General features: G+C 38.1%; 1 protein-coding gene across 1 annotated transcript in view; it reads left to right on the forward strand.

Moving 5' to 3' along the window:
* LOC119723831 (cysteine protease ATG4A-like) overlaps positions 1-17,317 on the forward strand; it is a 68,305-nt gene that overhangs the window by 48,620 nt on the left and 2,368 nt on the right. The window contains exons 7-9 of the mRNA XM_038194709.1: positions 3,397-3,539; positions 15,738-15,794; positions 16,254-16,359. Of these exons, the coding sequence (XP_038050637.1) occupies positions 3,397-3,539; positions 15,738-15,794; positions 16,254-16,359 (306 nt within the window). The remainder of the gene's footprint in view (positions 1-3,396; positions 3,540-15,737; positions 15,795-16,253; positions 16,360-17,317) is intronic.

Genomic DNA, 17,317 nt, shown 5'->3' on the forward strand with positions numbered 1-17,317 from the left:
TGCTAAATTAAATGTATTAAAATGTAATGACTTATATTACCTTAATTTAGGAAAATTAATGTTTAAATTTAAGCATAATCTACTCCCGTCCTGTTTTGATTCTTGTTTTACCTTAGCATCTAACGTTCATGTATATAACACTCGAAGTAGTGCTAAGGGAAAATTGTTTGTCCAATTTAACAGAACGTCAATGTCAAAAAACAGTGTGATTCATCAAGGCACCTTGTACTGGAATAGTTTAGATGGCTCTCTTAAACTGTTACCCTCACTATCTGTCTTTGTCAAAAATTTAAAAACTCATTTTATCGAATCATATTCATAAATTGAAATGTTATATGTGCATTAATATTTAGGCCTTGTCTCACACACTTGTCCTGTCTGTCTACCGTTGTGTTTTGTTTGTCCCTTATTACAGTACTTTGGTTCTTGTTTGTCCATAGGTAAGGGCACAAAAGCGTCTGCTTAACCTTATACCTAACTGTTGTCATTTAATCTTACACTTTATTAGTAATCACTGTGTACATAACTGTCATATATATTACTACTGACCTTTCTTAATTTATACATGATTGTACATAATTGTAATGAATGACATCATTGAAATAAATGTTTCCAAACCAAAAAGGCCCCAATGCCTTGCCCATAAAAAAGATTGCCATTCCAGGTGTGTGTTCCCAGCTCCATGATTTGACGTACAAATGATTAAGTCGTCCGACCGGTCGAGATCAACGGTCGAGTTGTCCCGGTACTAGATTGCAATTTCTTTACAGACATGCTAACTGTTTGAATGAGAGATCCCGCAAAACACTTTGTTCTTCTCTAATACAATGTCATTTTGACTATTGTTGTTCATCCGGCCCTGTACTCTGACTTGTTGGTAAAATTGAAGAAAAGGCTCCAAATTACCCAAAATGTATTAGTCTGGTATTTATTAAACATGGATTCCAGATCACATTATTGGTCAAACTGAACTGAACAAGCTGGGCATGGGCAAGTGTCAATGACCGTGTTACACAACTCAAGCTGAATCGTGTTTATACAATTTTTCATGAAATGGCACCAGACTTCCCCTGTAATTAATTAAGGAAGGTTTCATATACATAATTATTCTACCAGGGGCAGTTCAACCAATTTTGTTTTTCCAAGAATAAAAGGGCCAGAATGCAATACATATTTTTATACCGGAATTCATGAATGGAATTTACTTCCCAACAGCATCAAATATTCCAACAATCATCCTCAATTTAAAATGGCAGTGAAAGAGCATCTCTCTTCTCAGTCATTTTTTTAAACAGCCATGTTTTTAATGATCATTTTTTAATGATCATTCTTTGCAATTTGCTATGTAATTTTTTTGAACTTTTTATAATGTACTTGTATGTTTGTTTGTTTTCTATGGACCCCAGTGGCAATAATCCGTCTTATAAACAGTTATTCTTGGCTTTGTATTTACATGTAACACGTTCATATTTTATGTACCACTGTATGTTTGTATTTGCCAAAATAATAAATAATTAAAGCACACACTTTTTTCAAGAAGAAAGACAGTCGCAAATGGACATGAAAAATCTAAATGGGTTGTGCACCGATGAAATAGACTACATAGTGAGTGTCAGTAACAGATTTAATACAGATAGTGAACACGATGGAGCAGGTGCAAAGCCAAATTCAACATCAGCAAAGAGAGGAAGAAAATCATGACAAAGAAAAGCAGATCACATGTAGATCTGAATCGACTAGAAACAAGAAAATTGACTTCAAGTTTAATAGAACTAGAAATGAAACACTCGAAGAAGAGGTATGTTTGGACAAACACCAGCTGTTTCGGCTGTTTGAAATGACCCTGTGACGTCATGATGACGTCACTTCAAATTCCATCTATAACACATCCCGGTTTAGATACATGTATACCAAGTTACAGTGAAATTGGACTTGCATGTACTTGTGTAGTTTCTAGATAAACACCATAGAAAAATGACCCTTTAAAGGGATATTTTGTCCTGGAAAATGCCTAAATGGGCTACAAATTGTGTTTTAAATGAAAGGATAATTGAAAATGAGCATTAAAAGTAGGATGTTAACGTCCACACAACTATCCTAAAACTGGTCCTTTTTGTGCATCACATTCTGCGGAGATTCAAGAACCAACACTTGTGGATTGGTGCTGTACCGGTATGTGTATTATGTGACACACACACAACATGTATGCCACAGTATATTGAATAGACATGGCTTGAAATGTTTTAGTCTGAATTTCAAGCCATGTCTATGGAGCCCTATTTCCGGTTGAATGTCTGATATATCTAGGAATGCAATTTTATGTCATGCCGTGTGCCAGCCAACCAGTATCGACGTTACTAGTTTGTGACAGTTCATTTTATTCCAAAATCAGGACTAAAACTGTGATTAGTCGATTCATATGCAGTGTTTTTGAAATACTAATCTACAAAACCTAGCCATGAGCGTGATTGGTCGGCTCTAATATTGCGGGCATATTGCGTAACATATCTTTACAGAACGTGTGACTGCAGACTTTTTTGCTCAGTTCACAGCATGTATAGGTATTATTTATAGATGTTCATGACAAGACCTGATATAGAAAGTGCCCGGTGAATGGTCGAAATCTAGAGGTCAAGAGATGGTTGTCTTGCATAATTAATCAGCAAATCAGTTCACTTTGTCAGCAACTTACTTTTCTAATTTTTAAAAAATGGCATGATAAACTTTATTACGTTAACTTTATAATGGGTACATATACCTAAACTCAAGATTTATGAAAGCGACTGCTTAAAGCTTGATGAAATTACGCTAGATCCTGTGAAATTTGAGGTGAATATAATAGCAATGTTAATACAGGTGAAAAATCAAGGTACGCCATGTTAGGGGATGCGTCACATTAGAAAATATCAAGCAGGAATTATTGCAAAACATGTTGCTGGCATACACTCGATGCACCTGTACTGGTACACCTGTATGTATACTGCAATATAGTCCCATAACAAGGCCATTGGTGGGCCCTTATGAAGAGGTGTCTCTGCCATGCTGCGTGGCGATATAAATAATAATTATGATCTTCATGTAGAACTGAGATCACAAAAATGCTTAGCCCTAAACACGAAACTTGTTTCCGTATTCTTTTCCTAAAAACAACCTTAAAAAAAGGGTTTTTTTTAGAACAATTTAGCATTAGGCATGTGAGTTACGGTTGTCCTACGTGCATGTGTGTGAATTGACTCAGAGGCGTGTGACACACGCCAAATACGTGAGACTTGGTGGGTCTGCATGACATGTACTAAGGCCATATCCAAATTACCTGGCTACAAAAGTATGTGAAGCAGATAAAGCATTACATTTAACACCTTGACTAGGAAGAGTTTTTTTTTATGATTGTCACAGGAGATGAACTTATTTATCTGGACCCTCACACCACCCAGCCAGCACTTACTACCGACAAATGGGGATTCCTGCAAGATGAAAGCTACCATTGCGATCATGCATGCCGTATGAATACCCATAATCTGGATCCTTCTATCGCACTGGTAAAATCATTTCTTTTGATTGCTAGCATTAACTCGTAAATGTATGTAGATCTTTACACTTTGATTCACCAATCTTCTGTTTTGGAATAAAAGCCTGTTTCATACTTAACACCAGGTGTGGATCCAGGTTTTTTTTTTAGAAAAGGGGGATCTGTGTTGAGGCATTTGCTCTGAGAACTAATGCAAGCGCAGAGGAATCCCTTTACGACATGAGGTCCAGGGCCAGCTGAACTCCAACTCCCTTGGCCTTTTTGCTAGGATATAGCCTCAATCCTGCAAAATTCTCCAACTGCCTCCTTGTAAAAATGGCATTTAGCCTCAATCCTGCAAATTCCTCCACTATTTCTTGAATATGGTCTGTGGAGGGTTGACCACTGCCTGAATCCTGTAAAATCCTGCGGCAGTGACTGTCAATATGTTGAGGCAGAGCCAGTGACATCCTGGAGCAGTACGGAGGATTTCAAGCATAATCCAGGCCTATATTGATGCATGGCTGAGCAAAAACAACACAAGGTCTGGCCCAAGTGCATCCTACGAAATCAGTAACGCACTTTTGCCATGTAACTTCAATCCTCCAAATTCCTCCACTTTGGCAAAGAGGATTTTGAAAGTTGGGAAAAAAATCACTCGGGTGGGACTCGAACCCACGACCTCCTGCTTTCTAGTGCAGACGTCGTACCACTCGACCACCGAGCTAATGGGATCGGTTGGCCGGTTCGGCCAACGAAACCGGCCAACTGATCCCGTTTTTTCCAACTTTCACTCGGGAGGTAACACACTGAGTATACAGTGAAGGGCAAAACCTAATTTGAAAGCAAACTTTCTTCCAAACGGTTTACAGTATGATCATTAAACCTAGTGTGAACTTCTACCATGTTACGAAGATGTTATACATTTTGTTACGTCATCATGATGTCATCAGGTATCAAATCACAAGCGATTTAAGGGCAAGTTGTGACAAACTAGTTTGCGTTATATCTTTTAACTATTAAATAGAGTATCATGTTTGGGTTTTTTTCGTGAGGTTGTAGACTATGCCGTGAGAAACGCGGCATATTAATTATGAAAGTGTTTAGAGAGGAATACCAGACTCAAAAAACAGTGTGATGACGTCATAATCCAAAAGGGCGCCCCCTAGCGGTACATAAAATAGTGTTTGTTTTCCTTAATTTTAAAACCACTGTTCAAATTTTCCAAATTGCCCCTTGTTTTTCTCTGATTAACCACAAATAACTTGGCAAGGTTTCAAATTTATGATGTCATCAGACCGGAAGTTACTTCAAGGAGAATTTGAAAATGATCATATTTCAAATTTTAATTCTTTCATTTGATCCATTGTTGTATACTTCGTAGCCCAAATAATGATATCCATTGCAATGTTGACCTTTGCTCCCAAATACTGTGATGTCATATAAACCGGAAGTTAGGTGTTATTAATACATACACTTACATTTTCCATATTTTCATACGTTATGTAACTTCACAATGAACATGTATCCACTCCAAACTATATCAGTATTCACTTCCCGTTTTTGACTATTGATGTCATCCAGCCAGAAATAGCATGTATGTGTACATAGAATTTTTTCTGAAATTTATCACACTGTTAAAGATACATTTTTTAAACAAAATAATTGATTGTACTAGAAAGGATTTGATTTTGTGATCCTTTGTTCTCACATAAACATATTCATAACTTAACTCAGCAGTGTTTATTGAAAAAATTGCCTGCCTGACCACTCCGTGTTTGTAACTCAACAAATGCAAACCTCTAGTTTTCCCTTTTTTTCTTTCTCAGACTCCTGCCCATAGCATTAGTACACATTGGTGCACTCTGGGCACTAAAATCAATCCAATTGCCTTTATACTTGGCACACACTTAAAGGGAATATACATCATTTGCTTTTGCTGTAATTTTCAGAAATGGATGGAATTGGGGGGTTGGAAATATAAAGCAAATATAGTTACACTGACTTTTTGGAGGTTTTGGGTTTGAAAATGCTATAAAAACCAAGAAAAACGATCATTTTCCTGTAGTCTGGTTCCCTGACTCCATATAAGAAGAAACAGAGCAGTTTACATACATTGGGGAATTGTAAGGTCAGGGAACCAGTCTAGCTGGCTCGTACCCGGTCATAGGTTTGTAATCGATTGCAAACAAGTGCAATGGTCAATTGGGGCCAGTATTTGAAAAAAGCCAGTTGTTTCCAACGCTGATCGGCCGATCAGCGTTGGAAATTGATACAAAAATACCACTTTTCTTGAAAATGACAGTATACCAGGTGCCATAATTTTACAGGATGCTTTAGACTGTCATTTACCAACATCCTATTAAGGTATTTCGCAAAAACTTGGTAGTTTTATTTTTCGATGTTTGCAAATGTTGTATATTCCCTTTAAACCTTCAGAGATGTGTGCTGCATATTGACTTCATCATGAGTCCTGTGACGTCACATTAACTGTGCATATTTTGAAGGCCCACATCTACAGAACTACAGGTCTGATTGGGTTGAACATTGGTACCCAGATCGGGATGTGTTATAGATGAAAATTGAAACGACGTCACAATGACTTCATCATGTGTCATGTGACGTCACATTAAATGTTCATTTTATATGGCCTATATCTACAGAATGACAGCTCCGATGGAGTTCAAAGTTGGTATGTACCTAGACAGGATATTAGATGAAAATTGAAGTGATGTCATGATGACGTCATCATGTGTCATGTGACGTCACTTTAAAATGCATATTTTGAAGGCCTATATCTGCAGAACTATAGATCGGACTGGGTTGTAACTTGGTATGTCCTAAAGGTGTCCCGATTACATCATCACATGACATGACGTCATATTTAAAGTGCATATCTTGAAGGCTTATATCTACAGAAGGACAGCTCCCATTGGGTTAAAATTTGGTATGTACCTAGACTGGGATGTGTTATAGATGAAGATTGACATTATTATTATTATTATTATTATTCTGGTTTATTAAAAATTTGAAACAGGCAGCCAGAAGGCTGACATTGCACAATTACATGGAGTGGAAAGGATAAATTCAAACAATTAGACCATACATTAACACACAAACAACAAATACACTTTTAAAGTAACATTGGAATGAACTAAAACATTTTGACCCATTATTTAAAAACAAACAACGGCATCTGGACAAACAACAGCATCTGGACGAAAAACTGAAAATGGACAAACACACAAACAACAGACCATGAGACAGACACATAAATAGCGATGAACAGAAAACAACCAACAAACAGGCAGAAACAAACAAACCGACTAACTGACCAATAAATAGACTGAGATAGACAAGCAGACCGACTGACCGAGACAAACAAGGACACAGCCCGCCTGACAAATAGATACAAGCAGATATATACATGTATGCAATGAAAACAAAACACATCCAATACTTAATCAAACTTTCAATAAAAAATCACAATATAAATTAATTTCAATGCTTATAAAAACTATTATGATAAACCAATCCAAATACTGAGATGTTAAACTGAACCCCGTATTCATCTGGTGCTTCCTACCCCCTCGACATTTAAGCTTCTTCTCATGGCAATTGTTTTAAAATGAACGTAAGTGCAGGAATTGTGGATCTCCTGTTCCTGGTGGTACGGCACTTTGGTATTTGGAGACCAGCAGTGGTGGTACTTCTCAAGTTCCTACTGCAAACACTGACTCTGTCAGGTGGGAGCATGCCCCTGAATCTAGTGGACCCCAGTAATTTGTCACCCAACTTAATCAGTAGCTCACTTCTCCTAGATTCCAGTGTTGGGAGATCTAGTGTGCTGAGTGCTGTGTATGAATCATGGCCTCACAGCGATGTCATCACATGAAATGTGACGAATATCATGAAAGAAGTTCATTAGGCTGGTGAAATTTCAACTTTGTAAATGAATGTTCTATAAACACAGCCAATTACTTACATAGTTTCATTTACGTTTCGACTAGTTTCACTAGTCATCCTCAGAACATAGCACCACCAGTCAGTTGGTGGCGCTGTTTCCTGTTGCTGCAACTAGATGGTGGTCTGGCTGCCGCTGTCCTCCCCCGGGATGGTACTTGGGGTATGAGGGGGTCCCATATTTGTGACAGTTCATACCCTCCCTCATTGCTCGTCATCTCCTTATCCATAGACTTTCCCGTATCCATGTCTAAATTTGTCGCCCTCACTGTGCAAGATTTCACTATCTGCCCAATTCATCACATGATTGTTGTCTCTAGCGCCACCAACCGACTGGTGGTGCTTCGTTCTGAGGATGACTAGTGAAACTAGTCGAAACGTAAACGAAACTACGTAAGTAATTGGCTGTGTTTATAGAAAATTCATTTACAAAGATGATATGTGACGTCATTTTAACCCAAAAAGTGGCCGGTTATTTTGACCATCTTTCAACTGGGACGGGGAGATCTTGTCCATCGAGTGACGAAAAATTTTGAAACTCGGTATATGCATAGAACAACTTAACCTGAACATAGCCAATAATATTCATGATTATAAACACAAATCCGGCAAGATTACTCAAACGCTTGAGGGTGCCCTACTAAAGGTCACTGCGGTGTATACCGCCCGTGATACCCCCCGGTTCGAATTCATTTATACTTGTTAAGTATGGAAGTCAACACAAAATTAGGAATTTTGACAGTTATATTTCTTCAAACTTATCATCTTGTAAACAAAATGGATACTTGGGTCGATGATGTACGTAAGTGGCCTTTCCTGACTGACGAAGGTATGTGCTTTCATTTGAGTTTTGACTTGCATAATTTGCATGACCTGATGATCGATCACCGATTAATAAAATTAAAACCACATATGATAATGGGGATTAAAGGGTGTGCATTGTGTTACTGTAGTCCAACGTTAATGTATATGTGCACCGTTTCATAAAGTTCATGAAAAATGATAGTTCTTTCACATGACAATCTAATAACTCCCTACCAACTTAACAAGTACATTAACATAATTTTGGGAACAAACATGACAAAAGAAATTATATGAGTTCTACCTTATTATTATATTTTCATAGGTATCCAAGACTACTTCCTGAACCATCTAGCATGTGAATCCCAACCAAATGCTAACTACCGGTCGCTCATAGAGGGCCAGAATTACCTGAGGTCTGGATGGGTCGGACGGCCGTACGACATTCACAGTCCATTGACTCCTCAATTGACAGTCCATCATTCTGTGGAGGTAACGCTACACAGACAGAATGCTGAAGTTGTTTGCATCAAGTGTGACTGCATGGCTAACCAGGGCAAATGTTGTAGTCATACAGCTGGTGTGCTCTACAAAGTGAACCAAGCTGCTATCAAAGGCTACACTGGTGTGTCATGTACTGATACAACATGTGTGTGGAACAACTCAACATCCCACAATGTTCTTCCTGACACAGTTGAGAACAAAGTGATCAGACATGAAAATGACTTTTTGCCCAAATACATGGCAACTATGCTGAAAAGCAACGCTACCTTTGCAGCGCTGTATTTGACAAATACGTGAAATGTGAAGAATAACACAGGGACAAGCTTGCTAGAGCAGCCAGGGACCAAAACTCTTCACTGTGGTGAGACCAGCGAAAAATCAAGATAACAAGCAGCGAGGCTTCAGATGTGCCAAAGAATCCAGACCCCAAAAAGTGGATTGACTGTAAGCTTAACAGCAGGTTTTTAGGCAACGCTGCCACAAGACATGGGCACAAGTGCAATTCCTTAGCTCGTAATTTCTGTGAACAAACATACCACAAGAAAGTAGAGACCACAGGACTTGTTGTCCACCCAGCAGAACAGTGGCTGGGTGCCAGCCTTGATGGAATCATTGATGATAACACTATCTTGGAAATGAAGTGTCCGACTTCCAAAAAACTGCAACCTAATGGTAATAGCCTAATCAGGATGATTGAATCAAATAAGTATGATGTTCGTAAGATTAATGGCAAGTATGTTCTTCACCAGACTGCTTCAGGGTTAGGTTACTTCTATCAAGTTCAAATCGCAATGCATTTGTGCCAACAAGGAGCTCTGTTAATTTCTTGTTTGGACAGCTGATGAGCATGTAATTGAAATGAAAATAGAAATGCGCTTAGATCATCTCAAAGTCGTGTACTTCCAACATTTGCTTCCTGCAGTCTCCACAAGAGTAGCTCATGGACATTTGAAAATTAAGCAACTGAAGTAGTACAGTACATGTAGTACTGTCGAAGGTTCCGACCAGAAGTAGATGTACTTGTAAGGCTTGAAATACCCCCTGGACTGACTCCAGTGTTGTATGTAAGTGCTGGTCTAGTGCTTGCTATGAGCAAACTAGACCGCTGGTCTCATGGGTTTTCACACAATTTCATTGAGCTGCCAAGTATGAAAAAATGCTGAGCAAAATGTTTTGGCTTTGAAAAAACAAGATTACCAGCCCAATTATCTTGTAATGTACATGTATATTGCCACTGACTGGTTCTCAGTTAAATATTGCTTAGCGAGTAAATTTAGTAAGCACCATTTTCTGCTAAGTAGCTGTATGAAATTGGGACCTGGTCATAATACATGTACATGTACTCTATTTCGAGTCCCATTCAAGTAAACTGTTTATCTTTATTCCGTTTTTAGTTCCCCATTTAACATTTTATAAGAATGAAAGAGAAAATCCTTATTACTTGGTTTTAACTTTCTCAAATAAACAGTTTTAAAATTCAAACCACATTATATTCCTTTTTTAAAATATTTTTTTGACACTAATCTCGTTGCAATAAACATCTGTTCTTGTACAATTTTTTTTGTGGTTTAGTAGATTTGTGCCTGAAATTCATGCCCTGATGTGTGTTTAATTAATATCATAAGGCGCTATGAATTGGAAAATGCAGGTCACCTGACTCTACACAGACCCTTTTCACTCGACAAAACTGCAACTGTTATCATTTTTATTTCAAAACAGAAAATATATAAAGAATAAAACATCTTCTGCCATGCTCTTGAACTGTGATGTTGTTTTCAAAATTCTTTATTTGATGTGTTGTACATGTACATTGTTTACTTGTAGATATACTGCACAAGGAATATGAGCAAATTCACCCCAAGCAAAGAAGCTACATGTAACTATTGCTACTTTTTACTACCAGAATGTTTGCCAAAAACAAACCTTGTAAAGCGTTTTCTGTGATTATTGTGTTTTAATTATCTGCACAACTTGACACTGGAATAAGACACAAACGTTTTCTGTTCCATACTGTAAACACAAGTGAAATTCTATTTGGTCTGAACTGAGCTTCAGACTGATTTTAGGTCATGGACATAATTTATGATTTACTAATTACTCTTCTACAATGTCCCACATGTATTGGGCAAATCCTTGTTCTTCTGTGTCTTCATGCACCTGTGTCTCCATTGGTTCTTCTTCATCTTCATGATTTTCCTCCTGTATCAGCTGTGGCTGTAAGTTGCACAATCCTGCACAGATTGTCACAATGTCATCCACATTTTGAACTCTACCGGGAATAACTGTACTCAAAATCTTGAAGCATTTTAAATGTCTAATTGCTCGCTCTACATGTACATGTATTCAAACATTAGCCAGGCGACGTGTTTCAGTAACAGCAAATTCAGGAAATTCTTCAAGACCTTTGGTAAATGCTGGGATGGCCAGCTTTACTCCATGAGGCAAAATATCATCCATTGTAAAACCGCCATCTGCTAAAACCTTGTCTCCCGGTAAAAGCTGGTCAATAAAGCCAGATTCTTTTGCAATAAAGACATCACTGGCTCTTCCTCCAAATCCATTTGGTGCAATACAGTATAAAGCCTATATGTATTGTGGCTTTCATAATTACTAAATGTTTGTGCTCTCTTTTTCAAGTTTTTGGCCTGTTGGACAAATACTTCTGTGCAATCAATGATGCACATTGCTCTTTGGTAATTTTTAGCAAAACTCTGAGGCCTAACCCTTTGAAGTTTGTCCCGTGGAAGCCATAAAATTATGTTAAGCTTCATGAACTTGGCCATCAATGGTATCCATGCAGCAAAAATGTCACATGCTGTAGTTCAACTCACAGCAAAGTGTTTGCCTAAGTCAGTGAACATTAAACCAAGACGCAGTCTCACCAACACTAGCAAACTTTGGTCAGGTACTGTCATTTTAAATGTCATAGGTAGTGGAATGAATGCCACAAGAGCACTAACCAAGCCCCAAAATACTACTTTGCTTTATTAGCATAGTTTTAGCATAACAAAGGCATATTGTCATGCGATGCAAATGACCTGGAGAGCTCGATGTTTACTCCTAACTTGGGATCAAAATTAATTCGCGAACCTTCGCTGACTTCGCGAACAGTCAATTTTGAAGCCTGCCCTTAGTCCTGTGAAGAACTTGCTGTCCCTATCATCCATGTCATGGGCAGGCATAGCTGGTGCTGGATCAGTCTGGGTTGCAGAGGTCTTTGTTCTGGTATTACTCTCATACATGTAGGTGTGGTCTGCAATATCTGGCCACTGGGTGCCAGCCTCGACTTTCTGAGGTGGCATATCTTGAGACGTACGTTGTTTCTCTTCAGGTGCGATGTACGGATTATCCTCAGCTGTAGTTTGTTCTGCTGCCTCAAGGTCGTGTGCTTGGTTTTTTGTCTCAGGTTTTCGATACTGAAGATCATCTCCTCTTTTGAGGAGCTCTGCCAACCGAAAGAGATTTCTAAGTAATGTAAAAGTAAAAATGGACTACAGGTTACATAGATTTGTGAAAGGGAAACTGAAAGAGCTCAGGAGGGTAACTTCAATATTTACACTTGTCTTTCTTTCATGCTTCCTTACTTACAGCAGTATGTTCAACCATAATACTACTACTAAAAAGCACTGATATTTTCATTTTCTTTCAGAGATGAAAGAAGACAAACAATATAAAGACAGTTAACCTTCATAGTACATCTGAGCCATACTCACATGAGGAGTGTATCCCAGGTTCAAAATAGGGTACGGGTGTTCTTTCGTAGGCATTCCATCTGGAAAGTGGATTCCACAAACCAAAATGAAAGAATGAAAGAATATAACATCAAGGCACAGAAGATTGTGGAAATACAATTCAAATAAGAGCCTAACTTTAGGCTCACTAGCACAAGGGGGGGGGGGGGAACCAAACATTTAGCCAACTGTACATGTAAGCATATAAAGGTACATGTAGGCCTACATTAAGGGGGTTAGACAAGTTGACCGTTGAGATAACTCGACTCGGGACAACTCGACTGTTGAGACAACTCGACCGTTGAGACAACTCGACCGTTGAGACAACTCAACCGTATGTGCGTTAAATGGAAAGACAAGTTGTCTGTTGAGACAAGTTGCCATACTGTGCATGGTGACTTCGAGTCGAGTTGTCTCAACGGTCGAGTTGTCCCGAGGTCGAGTTGTCTCAACGGTTGAGTTGTCTCAACGGTCGAGATGTCTTGAGTCGAGTTGTCTCAACGGGTGTTGTCTGACATTTCTTGCATTCTACACTAACATGTATATACATGTATGCAGGTCAACTTGGTCCCAAACCAACTCGGTTCTAGGTCAACTCGGTCCCAAGTCAACTTGGTCCCAAGTCAAATCTGTCCCAAGTCAGCTCAGTCCCAACGGAGAAAATTAATGTACCTCTCTTGTAAGTTGTAATATTGATGAATGCAATATGATTTTCGCCCCTAGTGCCTTGGTAGAGAATTGTTTCCATAAATTTCAAAGTTCACTCTTGGGACTGAGTTGACTAGGGACCGAGTTGACCTGGGGCCAAGTTGACCTGGGACCGAGTTGACTTGGACCGAGTTGGTTTGGGACCGAGTTGACTTTAAACCTATATGTTTAGCATGTTAAGTGCAAGTGCCTTTTTGTTCTCTTACTCTTACTAGTTTAGTCTTGTGGAACGGGGTCCTAGTATTTAAACTACACAATAACCAGTGCTTTGGGCCTTTGTTTGCAATTGCACGTTTTATTTTAGCATGTTTTGTTAGACTTTGGTCATGTTATTGTTAGTATAAATTTATATATAACTTATTTTTTATAACACGAACAATATGTAAAACAATTAACACATACCACACAATGTTTCTTGGGAACAAAGTGCTTTAGAGACATGTTTTGCATCCACTGCCGACAAATTTCTGCCTGATCTTCACGGTTAGGAAATCTGTGCAACGAAAACGGCTTCGTGCATGTACACTCGCTGTGTATCAAAGGCGGGTGAACATCACACCGAGTTTTTTCCAAATTTGGATCTTTTTACTGCTATTTGAGCAGTTGTAGACAGCACAGTTTCTTCCTGAGTGTCCCTTCTTACTTGCCTTGGCAATTTTAGTTCATGTGGTCATCCAGATTAATTCAAGAAATTAGGAGTAGGGCAAAATTTGTAATTTTGTGTTGACTTCAACATTATGACAAATAGGCCTTCACCGTCGCTCATCATGACCGTGTTTATATTATGAACTCGATGTACACAGCAGGGACCTGGTAGTAGGGCGCCCTCAAGCATTTTAGTAATCTGGCTGGAGTCGTGTATAGGTCAAAGGGTTTTGGAATTATTGCTAATTAATTATTCATATGCATGAATGGTAATTCTGCTTTGTGTACACTATGTATGGCATGCTGCGCCAGAAATTTTTTCGCTGCGCAGCAAGCCGTGGTCCAAATTTTATGTTTTTGTTATCAAAAAAGATGCGCAAGCCTCGAGGCTGAAAAGTCAGATTAGCTCAGGTTGTGAAACAGTTTTTTTCAAGGGTATTGCGGAAAAAGTTGAGGGGGTGGGGTGGAAATCCCCCCCCCCCCCCTTAGGGTTAATTGTGCATTTTTATGAGCCTAAAGCTACCAAAATGTTGGCACTGATCACTATGCGACTTTGTACTGCACATCTCTGTCCTATTTGTCTATAAGATGACATAAACATACAACAAAACTTTACCAAAACAGCCACATGTTTATCCACAAACAGCTAGTTTCAAGTTGAAATTTTCAGTTGATCAATGAGAACGAACCAGTTGAAGGTGTAAATTGAATTCAAGTATGATCAAATTGAAACAGAGGAGCAATTAGGTCTCCATACACATTGTAATGTCACAGCTCAGTTTTATCTCATGACTACAAAAACAAGTAAATAAATGAATAAATAAATTGTATAAAACAATCATCGCAGTTCGTATACACGCGACTGGTCTCTTGCAGAAAATAGGCATCGTTGAAGAACTCATTTAAAGAAAAAAATATTTATTTTAAAAAATGTTGACATCTTTTTTAAAATGTTGACATATGTTTAAAAAAAGTTGTGATGTATTTCATAATGTTGGCAGTTGCCATGTAGGGTTGAATAAATTCCGCTTCGGCGTGCCATAGCCTACTTCAATGAATAAGCCAGTCAATGTTTAGTGATACATGTACATTTACAATGAATAACAATCCTGAAATGCAAAAGGGGGGCCTAAGATCTTGGTCATCGAGGGACGAAAAATTGTGAAACTGGGTACATGCATAGAACAACTTAACATGAACATACCCAAGAAACTTCATGACTATAGGTCAGATGGTTTTGGAATTATGGCTAAGTAATTATTCATATGCATGAATAGTAATTCGGCTTTGTGTACACTATGAATATGGGAGAATGAAGTTTTTTCATGGCACGTAGCGCCGTAATTTTTTCGCTGCATGACAACCCTTGGTCGGAATTCTATTTTTTTGGTATCAAAAGATGCGCAAGACTTGGCGAAAAAGTCAGAACAACTCGGGTCGCTAAACATTTTTTTCAAGGGTGTCACAGAAACTCCCCCCCCCCCCCCGGCCCTTTAAGGGTTAATTGTATATTCTTTTAGGTATATTTGTATATTCAGATCATAATATGATGCAAATGCTTTGTAAGATGGAACTTGAGGGCAGAATACTTTAAAAATGCCCAGTTTCTAAAGTGGGGTTCATTTAAACATTTTTGAAATTTTGCAATAAAGTGTTTTTTTTCACGTTTCACAGTTATTGTATACATTAAAGTATACCATTTTGATGTTGCCTTGTAATGATCCTAAGTAGTAAAGCTCAGTACACACTTCATGCAAATGCAAAGCCAATGTGCTCAACTTTGCGATTTTGCCGAGCAAAACATTAGTATGACATCACATTGGCGTTCCCTTTTGCAGTGAGTATGAATCAGCCTTCATATATTTTTTTTCCTTCAGGGATACTATTGTCAAGATGAGGCTGACTTTGAAGCCTGGTGCAGAGACATACAACAGGTACATGTACATGTATAAACATACAGTCATTGTCATCAGTGCGAGAACATTCAACACTTTTGAAGGTGGGAGGGTCAAAGCGCGGGGGTGGGGGGGGGGGGAATAAACCTCATTCGTCGATAGGGCACGCCCTTTTCCATGAGTACACTATTGTGTGACCTACCAACAGTGGGGGGGGGGGGGGGTGCCATTCCCCCTTTGGATAAAGTGGGGGAGGGAGAATCAGCGGCTTTTCACAAAAACATAAACACTAAGCAAACAATAAGATTTGTAATGATCAGTTATGTAAAACTTTAATAAGGAACTTAAACAGGTTGCTTTATTTTTTTTAAAGATTGAATATATCATCTAAAGCCATCTTACTTTATAAATTTACTTCATACCTTGCAGGATATGTTGACATCTTCTAATGAGCTAACCATCAACACATTTCACATCCAGGATTATTTTTATTTGCAGGTAATAAAGGAGCAGGATTTAAGTCCAATGTTTGAGTTGACTGAGGAACGACCATCCCATTGGCCACCATTTGACCCTGGCCAATCCAGTATGGACACCAGCTTTGGTATGTCATTATGTAGTTTGTTTATTCAAACAAGAAGCAAATCAATATTGCATCTAATTGTTGTGAAAACATTCCTATGACATGAAACTAAGTCGTCCACTGTTTACCTTGTGAAATGAGTCACTCTTCTGACAAGCATTAATTTAATTGTTCTCATATGTTCTTTGAGATGGTTTATTCATTTATTCTTTTGAAAATCATCAAATTTTGTTTTTGTTGTTGCATGACAACTACTATTAATTTTTGCGACCTTTAGGAGGTACATAAATGATTATTTTATTTTTGATGGATTTCATGTACTCTGAAAAGCCATTGGGAATTGTGCAATCAAAATTGAGCTGTTAGATACATGTATTTAATGGGAAGCTGCAGTTCCCAGCTAAATTACTTATAAACATATTTTGTTTGCTGCTGTCTAGTGGTTGTTCATTTAACTGACCCGTTTTTTAATCAAGTTTTCCCCCTTAAATCAGTACAGATTTAAATAGATTTACATTTTGTGGTGAATGTCAGTAACACCGTATCAAAAAATGAATGGCTATTACAAGATTGTTTTTTAAAAAAAGCTTTAGAAAATGTCAATAATTCCTGGCCAGTTACCACCAGAAAATAATTTAATTGCTTATCTTGGTGATTTGATTTGATTTTAAAATAATAACTGTTGTACATCAGTATTCAGTGATTCCAAACAGTCATTCAAACTCATTGAGCATTTACTCCACAAATGAGATCTTCAAATTCAAATAGTTTTACCACATAGATTACATTCTTTCAATTTCGTCAAAGCAAGGGGCAAGAAGTACATCAAAAATTCACTAATCCATTGGCAAACATCGATAGTTGAAAAATTAATGAAAGGGATATTTCCAAATAAGAAAAACATTATGTACACTTTGATAACTTAGTTGCACCAAGCTGTAATAGTCGAGTGTTTCGAGTAAATGATGATGGAAAAGCA

The sequence above is a fragment of the Patiria miniata genome, unplaced genomic scaffold (assembly GCF_015706575.1).
Source record: "Patiria miniata isolate m_02_andy unplaced genomic scaffold, ASM1570657v1 HiC_scaffold_17, whole genome shotgun sequence".
Taxonomy (NCBI): Eukaryota; Metazoa; Echinodermata; class Asteroidea; order Valvatida; family Asterinidae; genus Patiria; species Patiria miniata.